At 50.8% G+C, this 21,277-nt stretch overlaps 1 protein-coding gene across 2 annotated transcripts in view; it reads left to right on the forward strand.

Moving 5' to 3' along the window:
- The window catches only part of LOC128839527 (phospholipid-transporting ATPase ID-like), a 122,597-nt gene extending 101,841 nt beyond the window's left edge, over positions 1-20,756 (forward strand). For both annotated transcript variants that reach the window (XM_054032588.1, XM_054032589.1), the window contains exons 23-28: positions 620-843; positions 4,604-4,687; positions 7,292-7,537; positions 9,917-10,055; positions 16,242-16,372; positions 18,039-20,756. In XM_054032588.1, the coding sequence (XP_053888563.1) occupies positions 620-843; positions 4,604-4,687; positions 7,292-7,537; positions 9,917-10,055; positions 16,242-16,372; positions 18,039-18,254 (1,040 nt within the window). In that variant the 3' untranslated portion in view covers positions 18,255-20,756. The remainder of the gene's footprint in view (positions 1-619; positions 844-4,603; positions 4,688-7,291; positions 7,538-9,916; positions 10,056-16,241; positions 16,373-18,038) is intronic.
- Positions 20,757-21,277: the final 521 nt, after the last annotated feature.

The raw sequence follows: 21,277 nt of genomic DNA on the forward strand, positions 1-21,277 counted from the left end.
TTCCATAGGAATCTCCGAATCCAATCAACCCCCAGCCATCGAGAATGGTGTCATTTGTTAAATCTCTATCGTTAGCTGTCACATTAAACGTATGTCTCTGTTTAATAAATGCAAGTTATTATTAAGACTTTTCTGTGTAAATGTTTGATTGAACTAATAATGCCCACAGACTGTAAGTGACTCAAGCTGGGTTGAACTAGATGGGCTGTTGGTCTGACCCAGTATGGCTGTTCTTATGTTCTTGGAGTATAGAAGCATATTCTGCAGCTGGGGGAGTGGAAGCGACCATTTAAACACATCTCAAAGGTCATTTTCTAGCAATGGCAAGATTATAAAGTTAGTTTGTGCTGCTGGAAAACATGGACAGTCAAGGAAAAGATTCACTGTCATTAGCACGTAAATGACCTCAGCTGTTGGAAATATCTCAGAAACCAATCTGTTACTCAGCAGCCTGCCGTGGGGCCGGTGGGCCAAATGTGTTCTGTGCGGGAATGCCCCCCGCTCAAGTGCAGGTGTGACCCACAAAGACTGCGTGTCCCAGCATGCAGTGGGTAGTCTGATAAACCCTAATGCTAACCAAGCTCTCATTGTAATGATCTGGATTCTCCTCTTGTTGCAGCTGCCCACATTGGGGTCGGTATCAGCGGCCAGGAGGGGATGCAGGCTGTGCTGTCCAGCGACTTTTCCTTCGCACAGTTCCGTTACCTGCAACGCCTGCTCTTAGTCCACGGGCGATGGTCCTACATCCGCATGTGCAAGTTCCTCAGATACTTCTTCTATAAGAACTTCGCCTTCACGTTAGTTCATTTCTGGTATGGATTCTTCTCCGGCTTCTCTGCACAGGTGGGCCAGTTTCTGTGTTCCTGTCACACTGTATATTAGACGTGGTAATAATCCTTTTCCTGCCCGAACGTCTTCCAGCAGAGGAGCCCAAAGCACTTTACAGACAGGACCGAAGAACCCCCTTCTCATCCTGCTGTGAGGAACTCTGGGGAAATCCAGTTATCCCCCTTTTACGGATGGAGTCACTGAAGCATAGAAAGGCCAAGGGCCAGATTGTTTCATCCTCAGCTTTGGGTGCCAACATAACTTTCACAGTGTGGTCCTGAGTGACTTGTCTGAGGTCACAGGGAGCCAGCAGAACCCAGCTTTCCTGACTCTCCGTCCTGTGCACAAAAGTAGCTTCCTCTGCAAAATACAGCCATGATGAGACACGCCAGCTCCTTCCTTGGGGCAAACATTACTCATCTGTCTTCTGGCTGGGATACTTCTTCTTCTTCCCATGGGCCCTGGTAGTGAATTTCCCTAGCTGATGTTCTCCCCCATTCACCTGCTTCCATTGCTGACAGAAGTGGGGTGCTCAAGGCCTGCTTAACGCCAGCAGCCACCCAGTGACATTTTTCTCTGGCGTCACAGAATTTCACACGCTCACCAGGATTTCGTGAATTGATGTTGATGTAAAATTATTGAGTGTTTTGTAAATCCGGAAGCGGGGATGGGGAGGCCGTTCCATTCATGAGGGGACCACGTGGGAAAACCTGCCAGAAGGCGGGAAGGAAACCCATGGGCTGGTTCACATTGTGGGCAGGGACCTGGCCGGGCCTGAAGCATACGATGGGGCAGAGCTGGGCAATCCCATGTCTGCCTTTGTTTGCTTAAGCAACAGGCCACAAAATTATTTGAAGCCAAATCTCCTGAGGATTGTAGCTGCTTCCCGGGGAAGTCTGTACAGTGAAAAGCCTTATGCTGTCACCCACCTCCCCTGCACCGTACACAGTAGCACAGGGGAACCTGCGGGTGCTTCACAGTAGCACAGGGGAAACGCAGATAATGTGAAAATGCTTGGCCAGGAAAATGCCCTGGGGCTAAAATGCAGCATTATTGTGTGTGCTACTAGTGGAGCAGAGAGCAGGTTAGCATTTCTCCCAGCATGCTTCTGATAGACGGGTCAGAAGGCAGGGGCCTGTGATGGATCACTGCTGCCACCTAGTGGCTGTCATACACCCCTACTGCCAACTCATAAAAAACGTAGGCAGCGGTTCTCAAACTGAGGGTCGCCAGGGCTGGTGTTAGACTTGCTCCACTGCCTGCTTCAGCCCTAGGTGGCAGGGCTCAGGCTTCGGCTACAGCCCTGGGCAGCGGGGCTCAGGTTACAGCCTCCCCTCCCCCGTCGCTGAAGCCTTTGGGGTTCAGTTTTGCCCCCCCCCCAGGCTGTGGGGCTCAGGCTTCGGTTTTGGCCCCCTGGCCTGGGGTGGCGAGGCTTGGGTGGGCTCAGGCTTTGGTTCCCCCTCCTGGGGTCTTGTAGTAATTTGTTGTTGTCAGAAGGGGGTCACAGCACAATGAAGTTTGAGAATTCCTGACATAGAGGACCAAAGAAGTGCCACCAGGGCTAACCAACAGAGTAAAAGAAGCTATTAAAAGCAACAAGGCATTATTTAATCATTGGAAGTCAAATCCTACCGAGGAAAATAGAAAGGAGCATCAGCTCTGGCAAGTCATGGGTAAAGTATAATTAGGAAGGCAAAAAAGAATTTGAAGAACAGCCAGCCAAAGACTCAAAAACTAACAGCAAATTTTTTTTAAATACATCAGAAGCAGGAAGTTGCTAAACAACCAGTGCTAAAGGAGCACACAAAGGCGATAAGGCCATTGCAGAGAATCTAAATGAATTCTTTGTATTGGTCTTCACGGTTGAGGATGTGAGGGAAATTCCCACACTTGGGCTGTTCTTTTTAGGTGACACATCTGAGAACCGCCCCAGATTGAGGTGTGACTAGAGAAGGTTTTTGAACAAATTCATAAATTAAACAATAAGAAGTCACAACGATCAGATGGTATCACCCAAGGGTTCTGAAGGACCTCAAATATGAAATTGCAAAACTACTAATTGTGGTATGCAAACGATCACTTAAGTCCACTTCTGTACCAGATGACTGGTACTGGACACCAATTTTTTAAAACCGCTGCAAAGATGATTCTGGCAATTACAGGCCAGTAAGCCTGACTTCAGTACCAGGTAAATTGGTTGAAACTGTAGTAAAGAACAGAGTTATCAGACATATAAATGAACACAATCTGTTGGGACTTTTGTAAAGGGAAATTATGCCTCACCAATCTAGTAGAATTCTTTGAGGGGATCAATGAACATGTGGACAAGGATGATCCAGTGGATATAAGATACTTAGATTTTCAGAAAGCCTTTGACAAGGTTCCTCACCCAAGGCTCTTAAGCAAAGTAAGCTGTCATGGGATAAGTGGGAAGGTCATCTCATCGATCAGTAGCTGGCTAAAAGACAGGAAACAAAGAGTAGGAATAAATGGTCAGTTTTCAGAATGGAGAGAGGTAAATAGTGGTGTCCCCCAGGGGTCTGTTCTGGGACCAGTCCTATTCAACATATTCATAAAAGAGCTGGAGAAAGGGATAAACAGTGGAGTGATGAAATTTGCAGAAGGTACAAAATTACTCAAGATAGTTAAGTCCAAAGCAGATTGCAAAGAGTTACAAAAGGATCTCTCAAAACAACAAAATGGCAGGTGAAATTCAGTATTGATAAATGCAAAGTAATGCACACTGGAAAACATAATCCCAACTATACGTATAAAATGCAGATGACATTAAACTGGGAGGAGTGGTAGATACACTGGAGGGTAGGGATAGGATACAGAGGGACCTAGACAAATTAGAGGATTGGGCCAAAAGAAACCTGATGAGGTTCAACAAAGACAAGTGCAGAGTCCTGCACTTAGGACGGCAGAATCCCATTATGAGGGCTCAGTCTGTTGTAGCAGGAATGTATTCCCCTCATGCAGATACAGGTGTGGGAGTCACTAACTGATTCACATCACTGGGGTTTAACCAATAAAGAGCCCTGTGTCTGTGACTCTGTGAACCTGATAGGTCTGTTCAAACAGCCTTGTTCTAAGTTCCAACGGTTAAACGCACTCCTTCCTTATTTCCAGCAGCTAGAACTAGAGTGATCACCCTCTCTCCATCGGGAGTAGTGTTAACTCACTGCTTAGATTGCAAGCTCTCCGGGGCAGAGTCTGTCCGCTCTGTGTTTGTAACGTGCCTAGCACAAGCGGGGCCCGATCCTGGTATGACTCATAATAAATCATCATTGTCATCTGAAAACAAGAGAGCCCAGAGAGTTCTGTATTTCAGATCACTTGTTTCATTTCATGTGTTATATATTTCCTTCAGTGTCAATTTTGGGGCTTTTTATTTATTTATTTGTTCCTTTAAAGGAAGCTGCACGATTTTGGCCCAATATTCCAGAACTGCCCAGCGGTTTCTCAGTGCTGGGCCAAGGCTGGTGGGTGCCATTTACTTTTCAGTCACCTGCAGCAGCCTGGAGAGGGGCTGATTGAATTTTGAGACGTGCGCAGCAAAGGAATTGTTTTGCCACAGTTTGTGTCCTTTCTACCAGGCTTGGCTGGAGCTCAGTGTCCCGGGCCTGGCCCTTAGGCCGGCCCTCTGCTCGGGGGCGAATGGCAGCTTCTGTGAATGAAGATGTGAAAGACTGACAGGCGGGTGGGGTCATCGATGGCCTTTACAGATGAACAGAGCTTCCCTTTGCTAACCGACCTCTCGACTCTTTTCTAGACTGTGTATGATCAGTGGTTCATCACCCTCTACAATTTGGTGTATACCTCCCTCCCGGTGCTAGGAATGAGCCTCTTCGACCAGGTACCGTTTACTATTAATACCCAGGCTCACCTCTAGGGGGTTTAGTCCTTGGATTCTTTGGCTCAGTTCCGTGCTCCCTTCTGGACAGGAACTAGGTGAATAAAACCTGTGCTAGAAACTGCAGCAATTTCCCTGCCGGGAGTAGAGTGCAGAGCACAGTTCTGAGGTGTGTGGAGCAGATTCTGTCTTGTCTTGCCTGGCCCCTGGTTTGAGCATGGCTGGAGCCCTCTGGGTTGTACTGTTAGCAACAGTAATGGAAAAGGTGCCCTCTAATGGGAGAATATTCACATCCTGTTGGCCTGGACCCGAAGCCTGAATCAGCCCTTAATCTTCCTTGACTCAGGATTAGGCAATGGCTTCAAGATCTGGCCTGATAACCAATATTTGTAGGCACTTTACAATCATCTACATGCAACTGCCTCTGGGGTGACGGCTGGTGACTAACAAGTGCACATGTAACAGTGGGGGTGGGGAATTTTGGCCAGGGACACTGGTGTCGATCCCTTCTTATACAAAAAAGCTGTGAGATCGTTAATCCTTTCTGGAAAAGTCCTTTACAAATTAATAGAAAATAACCTTGGTATAGGAATGCTGAGCCATCCAATGAAATGCAGTGGAGAATTATATCCCTGCTGTAGAATTCTACAGGATGGTTAAAAAAAACCCTATAGAAAGGATGTGGTGTGAATCAGTCCCTTTGGTCTGGATGTCAAGTTCCTACGTAGATTCTGTAGGATTTTAGAGTAATTTCTATAGAACCCTGTCCTGCGTCTCTAGGGTCCTGCTGATAGTAACCCTGTGAAAGAGCTTTAAGGAAAGCTGTGCAGTGGTTAGTAAGTTTCCCGTAAAGCAGCAGTTCACTAAATGGCCTGGTATGGTACAATCTGGGTAGGTGTCTCATGTCAGAGCCTGCATCAACCATGCTGGGCTATGGACCTAGAGTTCTGGGCAGCTGCGGTGGTTCGGATCTGACCCTTTGATCTCTGGCTCCATGATCCCTTGGAGTGTGACCAATGTCTCTAGATAAAGCAAATACTCAGTAATATATTAATAAAATGGATCACTGCGGCACAGAGCACACAGTCGTGTCCCCACTAGACTTCCTGGGGGATGCCCACTGTCCTAGCATGTTGTCAAGTATCAGGGGGTCGCCGTGTTAGTCTGTATCTACAAAAACAACAAGGAGTCTGGTGGCACCTTAAAGACTAACAGATTTATTTGGGCATAAGCTTTCGTGAGTAAAAACCTCACTTCTTCGGATGCATCCGAAGTGAGGTTTTTACTCACGAAAGCTTATGCCCAAATAAATCTGTTAGTCTTTAAGGTGCCACCAGACTCCTTGTTGTTTTTGTCCTAGCATGTGTATTTTGATCTTAGCTCCTATATATGTATAAAGCTATATCCCCCATATTGCTGCCCTTTCCCAAGCAGTGGCAGATTTTGGTCTTTATTTTGGGGAAGGGAAACTGAACGTTGTGAAGGCCAAAAGAGTAACTGGCTTGAAAAAAGCATTGGACAGGTCCATGGAGGACCGGTCCATCAGTGGCTGTTAGCCAAAATGGTCAGGGATGAACCCCATGCTCTGGGTGTCCTTAAACCTCTGACTGCCAGAAGTTGGGTGTGGATGACAGGAGATGGATGACTATCAAAACTCCCCTGTTGTGTTCATTCCCTCTGAAGCATCTGGCATTGGCCATTGTCAGTAGACAGGATAGACAGACTAGACGGATCTTTGGTCTTACCCAGTCTGGCCGTTCTTATGTACATATGACAAGACTCTGAGTATTTTCTAGTGTGACTCATTTGCACTATCAAGAACATCCTGAGTCCTGTTCACCTTGAACTTGACCAAAGCTACCCACAGGCCATTCCCCCCGCCCCCCAGCTAAGACAGCACCGAGTTAAACCCAAGAAAGATTCATTCATCAGTTCCGAGGCCAGAAGGGACCACTGTGATCAGCTAGTCTGACCTCCTGGGAAAATCATAGATTTCCCTTCTCCTCCTTGCCCTCAATCTCTGACTCTGCCTTTAACATGCTCCCTCTCCGCCTAGTGCCTTCTTTTCTTCACCCGGAAAACCCCTGAGCCCAACTCGCTGCCCTGGGGCCTCATGGCCCTCGCATTCTCAATACTACGTATGGACTAGGCTCCTGCAGACCAAAGAGCTGGGTTAATGCTCACAATCCCCTTAATCACCATCTGGTGTGATGGCCACAGCCAGTGCTCATGGGGGTCTCCAGGCCAGGCCCCCTATGCTGACCCCTTTTTGTGGAGCGTTTCATACAGAGCACTTGTCTCAGTCCTTCAGGGCTGCATTCCATTGCTGTCTTTGCCCCAGCAATATATCAGCCTGACCCTACCTGCACTGCAGAGCTAAACGTATGGGAACTTGAGAGACATCCAGTGGCCATTTATCCTTCTCCTCAGCACTGGGAAGGTAAAACCCACCTTGGAGAACACGCCCGAGTGCTCTGGTGATGTGACCTGTTGGGCAGCGTGGCTGAATGGTGTGCTGGGGCTCTCCCACATGGGAATGCATGTCACAGCTGGGGTCAGGGGGTCCATGTCACCGCTGGGCTGCCAGCCTCTCCCCTCTGTTCCCAGGACGTGGATGACCGCTGGAGCATGCAGTTCCCTCACCTCTATGAACCCGGGCAGCAGAATCTCTACTTCAACAAGATCGAGTTTGTCAAGTGCGTGCTGCACGGGATCTACAGCTCCCTCATTCTCTTCTTCATCCCCTATGGGGCCATGTACGACGCCGTGAGAAGCGATGGGAAAGCCATTGCTGACTACCAGTCCTTCGCACTGATGGCCCAGACCTGCCTGCTGATCGTGGTCTCTGTGCAAGTAATGCATCACTGTTGTCATTATTTACTTATTTATTTTATTATGGTAGTGCCTGGAGGCCCCAACTGGGATTGAGACCGGATTGTGTTAGGTGCTGCACGTACGCTCAGGCCCCAACTGGATTGTGTTAGGTGCCATACGTACGCTCAGGCCCCAACTGGATTGTGTTAGGTGCTGCACGTACGCTCAGGCCCCAACTGGATTGTGTTAGGTGCTGCACGTACGCTCAGGCCCCAACTGGATTGTGTTAGGTGCTGCACGTACGCTCAGGCCCCAACTGGATTGTGTTAGGTGCCGTACGTACGCTCAGGCCCCAACTGGATTGTGTTAGGTGCTGCATGTACGCTCAGGCCCCAACTGGATTGTGTTAGGTGCTGTACGTATGCTCAAGCCCCAGTCCTGCAAAGATTTACCTGGACACACGTGAGTTGCTCAGTTCTTCAGAGGCACTGCTTGTCTGGAAGTCTTTTCAGTACAGGGGCCATAGTGAGGGACAGCTCCTGTGTGGGGGAGTTTACAGCACAGATGGACAATACAGACTGGGGTGGGAGAGGAGGAGGATTCTTATCCCCATTTTACTGGTGGGGAACTGAGGCACACAGTTGTGTATCGACTGTCTGTTTACACGGCAGTGGTGTCTGCACTGGGTGGATGACCTTCACCTCGATAGTCTGTGGATGTAGAAACAAGGCCCATGGATGGGGGGAAGCGGTAGATGTGATGTATCTTGACTTTAGTAAGGCTTTTGATACTGTCTCACATGACCTTCTCATGAGCAAACTAGGGAAACACAGCCTAGACAAACTTACTTTATTGAATTTAACCAGTTAGGTGCACAACTGCTTGGAAAATTGTATGCAGAGAATATTTATCAATGGTACACAGTCAAACCGGAAGGGCATATTGCGTGGGGTCCCACAGGGATCTGTTGTGGGTCCGGTTCTGTTTGATATCTTCAGACATGATTTGGATATTGGCATAGAGAGTACACTTATAAAGTTTGTGGACGATGCCAAGCTGGGAGGGCCTGGATTCGCTTTGGAGGACAGGATTAGAATTCAAAATGATCTGGACAAACTGGAGAAATGGTCTGAAATAAATAGGATGAAATTAAATTAGGAAAATGCAAAGTACTAGGAAGGAACAATCAGTTGCACACATACAAAATGGGAACTGACTGCCTAGAAAGGAGTTCTGTGGAAAGGGATCTGCGGGGTAAAAGTGGATCACAAGCTAAATATGAGTCACCAGTGTAACGCTGTTACAAAAGAACTGACCATCCTTCTGGGCTGTATTAGCAGGAGTGTTGTAAACAAGACACGAGAAGTAATTCTTCCGCTCTACTCCGCGCTGATAAACAGCCTCAGCTGGAGTCTTGTGTCCAGTTCTGAGCACCGCATTTGGCGAAATATGTAGACAAATTGGAGAAAGTCCAGAGAAGAGCAACAAAAAGGATTAACGGTCTAGAAAACATGACCTGTGAGGGAAGATTGAAAAACCTGAGTTTGTTTAGTCTGGAGAAGACAAGGCTGAGGGGGAACATAACAGACTTCAAGTATGTAAAACGTTGTTCTGAAGAGGGGATGATAGATTGTTCTCCTTATCCACCGAGAACCGGACAGAAAGCAATGAGCTTACATTGCAGTAAGGGGGATTTAGGTTGGACATTAGGAAACACTTAGACTGGATGACCCTTGTGGTCCCTTCCAATCCTGTGGTTCTAGGATTCTTCCTAACTGTCGTGGTTAAGCACTGGAGTAAATTGCCCAGGGAGGTTGCAGAATCTCTGTCACTGGAGGTGTGTAAGAGCAGGCTGGACAAACGCCTGTCAGGGATGGCCTAGATAATACTGAGCCCTGCCATGAGTGCAGGGGGCTCGACTAGGTGACCTCTCGAGGTCCCTTCCCGCCTGACATGTCTCTGGTGCTGTGATCTTGGTCTCATTGGACCAGGCTGCCACAGGTTGCCAGCTTAGCCACTGCCTTGCTGAGACTTGGGTTGGGTCACGGTGAGGCAGTGCTGATTGGATGGGTGAAATGGCTGGAAAAAAATAGTGGAGTTGCTCTCCGCTCCACAGCCTGAGCCGTAAGCAAATCGGGGTCTCACTGGCTCCTCGCCCCATTTATTGATGGCCCGGTAACCACAGGGAGCAAACACTGTCACCTGTGAATGGCCAGGAGCGCACAGCCTTTCTTCTTGGGTTGGGACCTCGCCACAGCAACTTGCCAACTAAACGAGACAGATGGCAGAACAAGTTCCACACATACTGGTGGGTGGGGACAACACGGGGGAGCAGCCCTCTCTGCCTGCCTGCGTTTGGCACGCGGATGTGGGATTGTTAAAGCCATTGACCGCTGCTGTATTGATTTATTCTTTCAGATTGGCTTGGACACTGCCTACTGGACAGCTGTGAACCAGTTTTTCATCTGGGGCAGCCTTTCCGTTTACTTTGCCATCATCTTCACCATGTACAGTGACGGCATGTACCTGATCTTCACAGCCTCCTTCCCTTTCATTGGTAAGCACTGGGACCGCTCCTGCAGGGCGCTGCGTCTCCGCGTGGGCCGTACTTAACCTGCGGGAAGCACGTCCAGTATGGACTGAGGAAGTGCCCACAGAGGCAATAACACACTGGATCTTATTGGTCACCGTCAGGTATTTACACCACACTACAGGACACGTTCATTGTCTCTGGTGCCCACTCGTGCATACACACGTCCCCGTGCCCGTTCACTGGCACACCATGCACACCTATATACATGCACACGCCCTATCCCCGTATCCGCAAACGCTCCTCCAAATAAATCCATTGAATTGGATTTAATGCAGCCTCTTATTTATCTCTCTTCTCCAACATGCAGCTGGGTGGAGTTTGGGCCCCACAAATATTTGGGGAACATTTGTCTGTGGAACTAGATTTGTTCATATGCGAACAAGCGTATGTGTTGGTACTGGCAGGTATCAAAGTGTGGTCACCCAGTCAGGGAGAGAAGCTATGCTATGCGACTTCAGTGCGCAGTCACCCATCAAAATAGCAAATGAATGCTGGTGATAAATGATTTGTGAGCCGCCCTCTGACTGACGTTATTTTGCATAAGTGCCTCTGAGCATGTGCAACCAGAGAACAGCATCATCGGAATGAGTCCGTCCGTGGACAGATCCTGAACAGGAGGAGGGGACTATAGCCTCAGTGACGGTATTTGCTTCAAATAATCCCACCAGCTCCAACACCGCTCTGCATCCAGCATGAGTAGAGCTCAGCTGGGAGCAGCTTTTAGTTTTGGAAGCCCCAAGGTTTGTTGGTTCCAGTCTCCAGTCAGTGTTTTGGCCAGGGCTGAAAGTAACTTAAAGGACTTACCGGTACACCAGAGTCCTGAGAAGGGGCGTGGCCTCAACCAGAAGAGGCGTTGCCTCAACCAGAAGAGGCGGGGCCTCTCAAGATTTAACGGCCCTGGGGCTCCAGCTGTGGCTGGGAGCCCCAGGGCCTTTAAATCACCCCAGAGCTCAGGGGCAAATTAAAGGGCCTGGGGCTCCGGCCGCCGCGGGGCTCCGGGCCCTTTAAATCAGGCATGGCTCAGGCTAGGGCTGGGGTAGCGGCGGCAGGGCTCCGGAGGCGATTTAAAGGGCCTGGGGTTCCCCACAGCAGCTGGAGCCCTGGGCCCTTCAAATCACCGCCGGAGAAGCCAGTCCAGTCCGGCATGGCATTAGATGCCTAGGAGATAAAAAGGTGACTGTAACAGAGAGCTAGACGTTGGGGCGACATGGAAAATTACAGTAGGGTCATAGGAACAACAAGAGGGAAATCAGTGACGGAATCTGCTCAGCATCTTAGATTTCTACACACGTATGCAAGGAGTTTGGGGACTGAACAGGATGAACTGGAAATATTAGCACATAAACTAAATTATGACTCAGTTGGCATCACAGAGACTTGGTGGGGAAAGTCTCATGACTGGACTATTGGTACAGAGCGGAACAACTTGTTCAGGAAGGACAGGCAGGGAAAAAGGGTGGAGGGGTTGCATTATATATCAGAAATATATACCCTTGTTCTGAGGTCCAGACGGAGGCGAGAGGCAGACCAGTGAAAGTCTCTGGGTAACGATAAAAGGGTGGGAAATAGGAATGATGTCCTGGTAGAGGGAGTCTACTAGACACCCCCAAGTCAGGAGGAGGAGGTGGATGAGTCATTTCTAGAACAAATAACAGAAATATCCAAAACACAAGACCTGGCAGCAACGGGGGGACTTTAACTACCCTAACATCTGTTGGAAAAGTCATACAAAAAAACATAAAATGTCCAAAAAGTTCTTTTGGAATGTCTGGGGGACAAGCTTTGTTCCAATGGCTTGGAGCTGGTATTTTTATAGAAGAGGGTCAAGCATTGCCTCTGCTTGTCTTAGGTAGGACTGACTGAGCAGCGGGTGGACACCTCCCTAGCAGCCTGCTACAGGCTCTCTAGGGAAACTGAGCAAACCCAACACACTGAGGAATACATGTCACGCAGAACCTTTGACCTTAGAAGCCATCTTCTAGAGCGAGGATATGGACTATTCCCTGTTCTGCTTGGACAACCCCCAACGCCAACTGACCTCTCGATCTTAGATATCTGTAATGTAGCCATCTCATAGAAATGTGGGGCTAGATGGGACCTCGAGACGTCATCTAGTCCAGCCCCCTGCACTGAGGCAGGACCAAGTAAACGTAGACCATCCCTCACAGTGTTTGTCCAACCTGGTCTTCCAAACCTCCAGTGACAGGGATTCCACAACCTCCCTTGGAAGCCTGTAACTTTATAGTTAGAACATTTTTACTAATATGTAACATAACTCCCCCTCGGTGCAGATTAAGCCCAACACTTCTTGTCCTACTCTCAGTGGATGTGGAAAACAGTTGATCACCGTCCTCTTTATAACAGCCCGTAAGACATCTGAAGTTTGTTATTACCTCCCCCCCACACCCAAATCTTCTTTTCTCAAGACTACATGTGCCCAGTTTTTTAATCTTCCTTCACAGGTCAGGTTTCCAAACCTTTTATTATTTTTGTTGCTCTCCTCTGGATTCTCTCCAATTTTTGCACAGCTTTCTTAAAGTGGGGTGCGCAGAATTGGACACAGTATTCAGCTGAGGCCTCACCATTGCCGAGTAGAGCAGGACAATTACTCCCGTGTCTTCCATAAAACACTCCTGTTAATACACCCCGGAATGATACGAGCCTTTTTTCGCAACTGCATCACATTGTTGGCCCATATTCAATTTGATAGAATCATAGAAGATCAGGGTTGGAAGGGACCTCAGGAGGTATCTAGTCCAACCCCCTGCTCAAAGCAGGACCAATCCCCAACTAAATCATCCCAGCCAGGGCTTTGTCAAGCCGGGCCTTAAAAACCTCCAAGGAAGGAGATTCCACCACCTCCCTAGGGAACCCATTCCAGGGCTTCACCACTCTCCTAGTGAAATAGTGTTTCCTAATATCCAACCTGGACCTCCCCCACTGCAACTTGAGACCATTGCTCCTTGTTCTGTCATCTGCCACCACTGAGAACAGTCTAGCTCCATCCTCTTTGGAACCCCCCTTCAGGTAGTTGAAGGCTGCTATCAAATCCCCCCTCACTCTTCTCTTCTGCAGACTAAATAACCCCAGTTCCCTCAGCCTCTCCTCGTAAGCCATGTGCCCCAGCCCCCTAATGATTTTCATTGCCCTCCGCTGGACTTTTTCCAATTTGTCCACATCCTTTCTGTAGTGGGGGGACCAAAACTGGATGCAGTACTCCAGGTGTGGTCTCACCAGTGCTGAATAGAGGGGAATAATCACTTCCCTCGATCTGCTGGCAATGTGACCACCTAGCCAGTTACTCCCCAGCTTGTAGTTGTATATTAGATTTTCTCCTTCCTAAGTGTAGTGCTTTGCACTTGGCTTTATTGAATTTCACTTTGTTAAATTTAGACCAATTCTCCAATTTGTCAAGGTTGTTTTAAATTCTAATCCTGTCCTCCAAGTGCTTGCAACCCTTCCCGGCCTGGTGTCATCTGCAAATTTTATGTGCACTCTCCATTCCATTACCCAAGTAATGAAAATATTGAATAGTTCTGGACCCAGGACTGACCCGTGCAGGACCCCACTAGATATGCCCTCCCAATCTGACAGGGAACCATTGATAACTATTCTTTGAGTGCCATCTTTCAACTAGTTGTGCATCCACCTTATAGCAAATTCATCCAGACCACATTTCCCTAGTTTGTTTAAGAGAAGGTCATGGGGGACCATGTCAAAAGCCGTACTAAAATCAAGCTATATATTGTCTACTGCTTCCCCCCTCCATTAGTCCAGTAAATTTGTCAAAGAAGGAAGCTAAGGTGGTTTGGAATGTTTTGTTCTTGACAAATCCATGCTGGCTATTCCTTATAACCCAGTTATCCTCTAGGTACTTACACATTGATTGGGTAATAATTTGTTCCACTCTCTTTCCACGTATTGACTGGTCTATAATTCCCCTTTTCAAAGACAGTTACTAAGTTGGCCCTTCTCCAGCCCTCTGGGACCTCACCTGTCCTCCAGGAGTTTTCAAAGGTAACTGCTAATGGTTCTGAGATTGCTTCAGCTGGTTCTTCAAGTATCCTGGGATGAATTTCATCAGGTCCTGCTGACTTGAATACATCTCATTTATCTAAATATTCTTTAACCTGTTCTTTTCCTATTTTGGCATGCGTTTCCCCCCCCCCTTGTTGTTAATATTAATTGCGTTGAGTATCTGATCACCATTAAAACTTTTTAGTGAAGACTGAAGCAAAATAGGCAATAAACACCTCAGCCTTTTTGAAGTCATCGGATATTAGCTCTCCTTCCCCGCTAAGTAGAGGACCTGCACTTTCCTTCATCCTTCTCTTACTCCTAAGGTATTTAAAGAACCTCTTCTTCTTGCCTTTATGTCCTTTGCCAGGCGTAACTCATTTTGTGCCTTAACTTTCCTGATTTTGTCCCTGCATGCTTGTGGTATTCTTTTTACCTCTCCTTAGCAATTCATCCGTGTTTCCACTTATTGTCGGATTCCTTTTTGATTTTCAGGCCATGAAAGAGCTCCTGGTGGAGCCATGTTGGCCTCTTACTGTACTTCCGAGCTTTCCTTCACATCAGGACAGTTTACAGTTGTGCCTTTAACTTTGTCTCCTTGAGAAACTGCCAGCTCTCCTGGACAACTTTTTCCCGTAGATTTTCTTCCCATGGGACCTTACCTACCCGTTCTCTGAGTTTTTTTAAGTCTGCTCACAGGCACCGGCTTTCTCTGGGCCCTAGGGGTGCTCAAACCCACCTCTCCCCCAGGCCCCGCCCCCACCTGACCCCTTCCCCCAAACCCTATCCCCATCCCACCTCTTCCTGGCCCTGCTCCGCCCCAAGCCCCACCCCATCCCTTCTCCCAAGCCCCCGCCCCACCTCTTCCCACCCTGCTCCACCCCACCTCTTCCCATCCAGTTCCACCCCCTCCCCCAAGCGTGCCTCGTCCCCGCTCCTCCCCCTCCCTTCCAGTGCCACCTGCATGCTGCAAAACAGCTGATCACGGCAGGCAGGAGGTGTTGGGAGGGCAGGGGAGGAGTTGATCGGCAGGGCAGCCGGCGAATGGGAGGCGCTGGGGGGGGCAGGGGGGAGCTGGCTGCCGGTGGGTGCTAAGCATCTACTAATTTTTTTCCATGGGTGCTGCGGTGCTGGATCGCCCACGGAGTTGGCGCCTATGAGTCTGCTTAGTTGAAATCCATTGTCCTTATGCTGCCGCTCTCACGCCTTCTTTTCCTTAGAATCATGCAATCTAGTACTTCATGTGTCAGAGGGGTAGCCGTGTTAGTCTGGATCTGTAAAAAGCAGCAAAGAGTCCTGTGGCACCTTAGAGACTAACAGACGTATAGGAGCATGAGTCTGACGCAGTGGGCATTCAGGACTCTTTGTCGCTTTTTTATCATTTCATGATCACTTGGACCCGAATTCACTTCCACCTTCAGATTTGCTACCAGTTTCTCTCTGATGGCCAGAATCAAGTCTAACATGGACATTCCCCAGGTTACTGAAGGAACGGTGGGGAGAACAACCTGGGGGTGTTTTGGCTTGGGGTAATGTGGGCCTCCCGTCTGCACCCGAGAGCTGCCCTGCCAGTTTTACCCTCTGGGCCGGACGACTCTCCATCTGTAGCAGGCAGTTGTGCAGATCCCCACAGGACCGCGGTCCTGTCTGCTCTCCAAGTCAGTAGCCCACAGTGCTTTAGGGAATGATTCAGTAGGTGGCGCTCTCCCTTGGCGTTCCTGCGGAGCGAATGCCCTGGGGAGGGGCTGCTGGAGGATGACTATGGAGGAGATAAGCATCGGGGTCTTGACCCCTGGCCTCTGCCTTTTTGTCAAGTGACAAGCTGTTAACGCTGGCATCCAGCAAACTCCAGTTCCGGTCACTCCTTTCTGCCTCCCTAGCCCCGCACTACAATTGGATTTGGACACAAGAGTATTCTTCCCGGGCTGGCTCAAACTGGTGCATGATAGTTGCTGTGCGCTCTTAACCACTGCAAGTCCCACCTCCGCGTGGCTGGGTGTCACTGGCGGGTAGCCTGATCCTTGGGGAGACTTTGCGTATTCCAGTGTGTTTGCGGAGTGCTTTGGGATCCGTATGAATGGAAGTCCCTGCGTCTGCCGTTGTCCTGGTTTTTACTGTGCTCTTGTTTTTCAGGGACCGCTCGAAACACCCTCAGTCAACCCAACGTGTGGCTGGCGATCTTCCTCAGCATCATCCTGTGTGTGCTGCCGGTGGTTGGCGGTCGGTTTCTGAAGGCTCAGCTAATGCCGACCATCAGTGACAAAGTAAGGGGATAACCTCGGCTGTCACTGCCCCCTCCGCCTGCGTCGCAGTCCGGGTCCAGGGGCCTGGGATTGCGCAGGGTGCGAGTGCTACCCGGACTCGCGCCTGGGTTTGGCACAGTTCAGCCCGTCTGCAGCCTGAGATTACTGACATGGATTAGCCTGAGCTGGGCGTGGGGGGATTGGGGAAGCAGGGCTATTTTTAGGTGCAGGGTTTAAGTGTTGTGGCTTGGGGACAAAGCAGCAGTGCATTTCACAGTCAGCAGAGCCGCCCCCAGCTACTGCAGCGCAGGTGTGCAGTCCCCGCCCGGCCTCCCAGACACACACGGCTGCTTGGGTTCTGCTGGCTGGAGGGACCCGCTTCCTCTTCTGCGAACCCTCACACACCTCGGGAACCAGCTGCCCTCCCCACCCACCCACCCAGGGAATAGGACGCGGAGGTGGGGCTGTTCCTGCTGGGGGGAGTGGAGGGGGGGCTGGGAAAGGCTGCAGTAGTGAGGAGAGCAGGCTGGCCATGCCACATTCTGGAGGAGAACCCCCCCCAACAAGGCTGCAGGTGATGCTCGGCTTCACTGCCGGCCGGAGCAGTTTGCTAAATGCCGCTGCGCTCCAGTGTTTCTCTTCTCCCTGCGCTCTGCCAGCGTTAAGGCCCAACGTCCTTGAGCAAGGCCACACCCCTTGATTGTGCCCTTGGTCCCGGCAAAGCTCCCCAGGGGCCCTGTGGGAAGGGGCAATGACGCAGCTAGATTCTCTGCCGCGAAGGACTAGGGTGATGGTTCCACAGAAAATCAGCAGCTAGAGAGACAGAAGAGGTGCCGTCCCCAAGGGGACATTCATAGATCATAGAAGATCAGGGTTGGAAGGGACCTCAGGAGGTATCTAGTCCAACCCCCTGCTCAAAGGACCAATCCTCTGACAGATTTTTCCCCCAGATGATTGAACTCACAACCCTGGGTTTAGCAGGCCAATGCTCAAACCACTGAGTTATCCCTCCCCCCCTGTTCAAACCTCCCTGCTGAGTTTAGCTGACTCTCGCCGCTTCAGCTGGGATGACCGGTGTTTGTGGGTTTACTAGTGTATGGAACGGCGGTATGGTACACGGGCCTGGCCCGGACTCTCCGCTCAGTGCCCTGTCCTTGGCAGGGGAGCTCAGAATTCCAGCTCCAGCTATGGCTCGGGCCTGGCTCCCCACAGCAAGCATGCGTCACTTTTCGCAAGGCCCGCGGTGCCTGTGCGACATGAGCTGCCTGCCGAGAGGGCTGTTCTGGCTGGGGAGGGGTCCCAACCAGCTGCCAAGCTGGGACCTAGATAAAGCCTGACCCTGAGAGAGGCCAAGGACCTGGAGCTCCATTGCCTTGAACAGGAGGTGTAGAGCGTCAGCATTTCTCCAGACCCTGCCCCTGCCGCCTCTGGCTTTGTTGTGCTCACACGGGCCCTGTGTCTCTAGCCGGTCTGGCTCTGACAAGACGCCCCGTGGCTGATATTTGATAGCCCTGCCGTGTAGGAGCAAGGGGCTGCTAGGAACCGTTTGTACACAGCAAGGTTACTGCCTTCCAGCCAGTTAAAGCCTCTGCAGGAACCCGCTTCTGCCTGGGAAGCAACAGGACGGTGGGCGTTCCAAGCCCAGCCGTCTCTCCCACCTGCTGAGCGGGATGTTTTCTGATTTCAGGTCCTACGCAAGATCAGAGCGGCCAAGAAGCGGCCGCCGCCTCCCTTGCCCAAGACACGCTTGCGCCGTACCAGCACCCGTCGCTCCGGCTACGCCTTCTCCCATCAGCACGGCTTCGGCGCGCTCATTATGTCTGGGAGAAACATGCGGCCTAAACTGCCTTTCACCACGACAGGGACGTTTTCACCCAATAGTGAGAAAAACAAACACAAGTGAATGGAGGAACCAGGGCAGCCAGAAAAGAAACTGTGATCTGCACAGCGTCCCAGCCCGCACCTGCCCAGGACTGCCCTGTCAGCTACTCCAAGGAGGACTCAGGCCTTCTCTTTCCACCCAGGCGCTCGCTCGAACTCCAGCTGCTGCTCTGAAGGGCACGCGCTGCTCCCAGGGAGGCAGGGGAAGGGTGGAAAGAACAGGATGAGTAAAGTTTTTAACTGTGTGGCATTGACAAGTGGAGAGGGGCAAGCGCAGAGCAGACCAACCCCCGCATCCCTCCGTGGCCTGAGAGAGAGAACGTGCAGGGGAACGCCCGCTCCATGCACCAAGATCATCCATGATGCCACTGCTTCATCCCCTCAACCCCGTACCTCCGAGCACAGCGAAGTCAGGGGTGGAGGGAGGGCAGAGCTGTATACGCTCATCCCATCCACAAGGCTTGTTTCTGCCGTGAGCTATGCTGTGAAACATTCAGAGCTGTATTCATCCCGGGGATAACTCCACTGACCCTAAGGGGGACGGGCCCAGTGCCTCGAACCCCAGCTCCCAAAGCTTTTGTTGTGTGGCCATTTGTCCATAATGTACATGAGAGTATGAGGTGGGAAATGACCTTCCGAGCTGGTGGGTAACCCTGGCCAGGTCTACGGCCAGTGCCCCAAGCCCAGCCCCTGCCTGGAGGCGCAGCCCCCTGCCTTTGGGAGGGGCTGTAAGTCAGGGTTCAGCTCTCCAGGCAACACCCGGGGAAAGGGGCCTGCAATCGAGCTGCGCTCCAGGCCAGCCTGCTGGGAAATGTCATTGTTCTCAGGGTTTGCAGCCAGGCACCAGCACTTTCTTCTAGACTGAAATCAGAAAAGCACCAAAACACTCAGTTCCTGAATTCCACAAATACTAGAGCTGTTCACTTAGAGTAAAGCTGGGAAATCCCTCCCTGGGTCATGGCTCGGTCTCACAAGGGAACCTCCATCAGCAGGTGGCTTTCCAACCAGACCCAGCCAAATTCTGCTGTCCAGCACAAACGCCAGCTCCCATGGACTGAATGAGAGCCTCTGATGGCAGAAACGGGGCCGATGGGAGGGGGCAGTTTTCACCCTTACCTCTGAGTGCCCAGCTCTTTAACACGCCAGCCCCCCTGGTCTGTCTCTCTCTCCCCCTCGCCTCCTGAGCAATAGAAGAAGCTGGGAAATCCCTCCCTACGCTCAGGCTAGGTGATCTCTGCAGTTTCTTGAACCAAACGGTTTTGCCTCCTCATTGGATTTTGGTTGGAAGGCGAATCCATCAGACAGCTGATGGCCCCTAAGTCCCGTGTGTGAGGTCAGAGAGCTCTGTGAGCCCGCCAGCAAGGGGATCTGACAGACTAGAAACGGCCAGAGTCTTGGAGCTGCTGAGCCGTTGGGCCTGGTTCTCCAGGCCTTCACACCAGTGCTATACCGGGGAGTTACCCTGGTGTAAAGCCAGCATGCAGTAGTGGAGAATCGGGCCCATTAGCGTTACTCACCCATCGGAACGGAGCTGTCTCGCCTGCAGGACAAAGCGCCCCCCTGTTAGTTCCTCAGCGGGTGCTCTAACCACTTACCAAGGGTGGTAGGACTAGATCCGATGCCTACTTGGGCTGGGGTTCCTGTACATTACACACGTTAGCGGTAACGGGGTTCTGTGCGGAATCCCCGAGGCACTGGCAGAAGGGATGTGTTACTGCGACAGGCCGGTGACGTTTCCACTTGAATTAGTCTCCCTAGAGCTCCTTGTTACCTGCTGGGCTCCTGGTTTTAACAGCGACGGCGTGGAATTGTTTATACTCCTCTAACGAAGGGTTTTATTCTCTGGTCATGACTCTCCTCTGGGCTTAGCACCGGTAGAGACAGAGGGTCGATTGCAGCTGGGCTCTGGGGATTTGTTATAAACCACAGCCATGGGGCTGGGTCTACCCTTCCACAGCAGGGGAAAGGAACATGCTGCACGGAGACAGCTATGACACCGAGCAATGCAGTGCACTGGGGCAAATCAAACTGAGCGGTGCAGTCATTGCTCGTCGCTTCTCTCTGGCTTGTGGCTCCCTTGCCAGAGACCATCACCTCGGCTCGTCGATTCGGATAACGGCTCACGACGGTACCGAAGGGGAGAGTTTAGATTGTTAACTGACACCCCAGAAGGTTCACCCTGCCAGGCTGTGGCTAGCGTGTGATGCTGTGGGCTGCAGTGCTGAGAAGGAAAGGCAGGCCAACTGCGAATGAACCAGGGAAGCTCTGGGACCCCAGACACCGCTCTAAGCCGGTTTGCACACAACACACCCTACTTGGCCACGGCCGAAGCGGAACTTACAAATGCTGCATAAGACACGCAAGGGATGATCCACTTGGTGAACTTGCTCCAACTGCAAATACTTCAGCAGTTTGACAAGACCAATGTATGTTTTTAATGTCTTGAAATTGGCCCTGGTGTTCCACAAGCATCTCTCCTTGGTTTGTAAAATAATTTTTTAATATAAATAGTGGCCAATGGGATGAATAAGGTGTGTGTAATCTGTTGATTGATCCTTGGGACGTGAGCAGGTGCATGTATGTTGTTCACTGCATGGATCTCAGGAGTGGGAACACGGAGAGTCAGATTTCATCAGAGTAGTGACTCACGAAGAGCCCAGCCCAGCTTTGGAGGAAAGTGGAGGGGGGCCGGAGCGGGGCAGTTGGGGGAGGGGGTGACAGTGGGTTGGAGGGGGGGGGTTATGCGGGGTAGTTGAGAGAGGGATTGATGGGTGGTCAGAGCAGGGATGGGGAGGGAAGGGTCATGGAGGCAGTTGGGTAGAGTAACCATATTTCCCAAAGGGAAAACGGGACACTGCACGGGGCTGACCTGAGCAACCTTTCCCCCCACCCCTCTGGGCTGCCAGCCTGCCCTGCGGCCTGGCATCGCCATTCACCCCCCCCCCCCCCAGCTGTTTCTCCACGCCCCCCTAGGGGTGTGCCCCACTTTTTTTGGCACAACGGGGCATTTGTCCTGTTTGCTCTGGCCAACTGATGATTAGACAA

The sequence above is a fragment of the Malaclemys terrapin genome, chromosome 6 (assembly GCF_027887155.1).
Source record: "Malaclemys terrapin pileata isolate rMalTer1 chromosome 6, rMalTer1.hap1, whole genome shotgun sequence".
NCBI lineage: Eukaryota > Metazoa > Chordata > Testudines > Emydidae > Malaclemys > Malaclemys terrapin.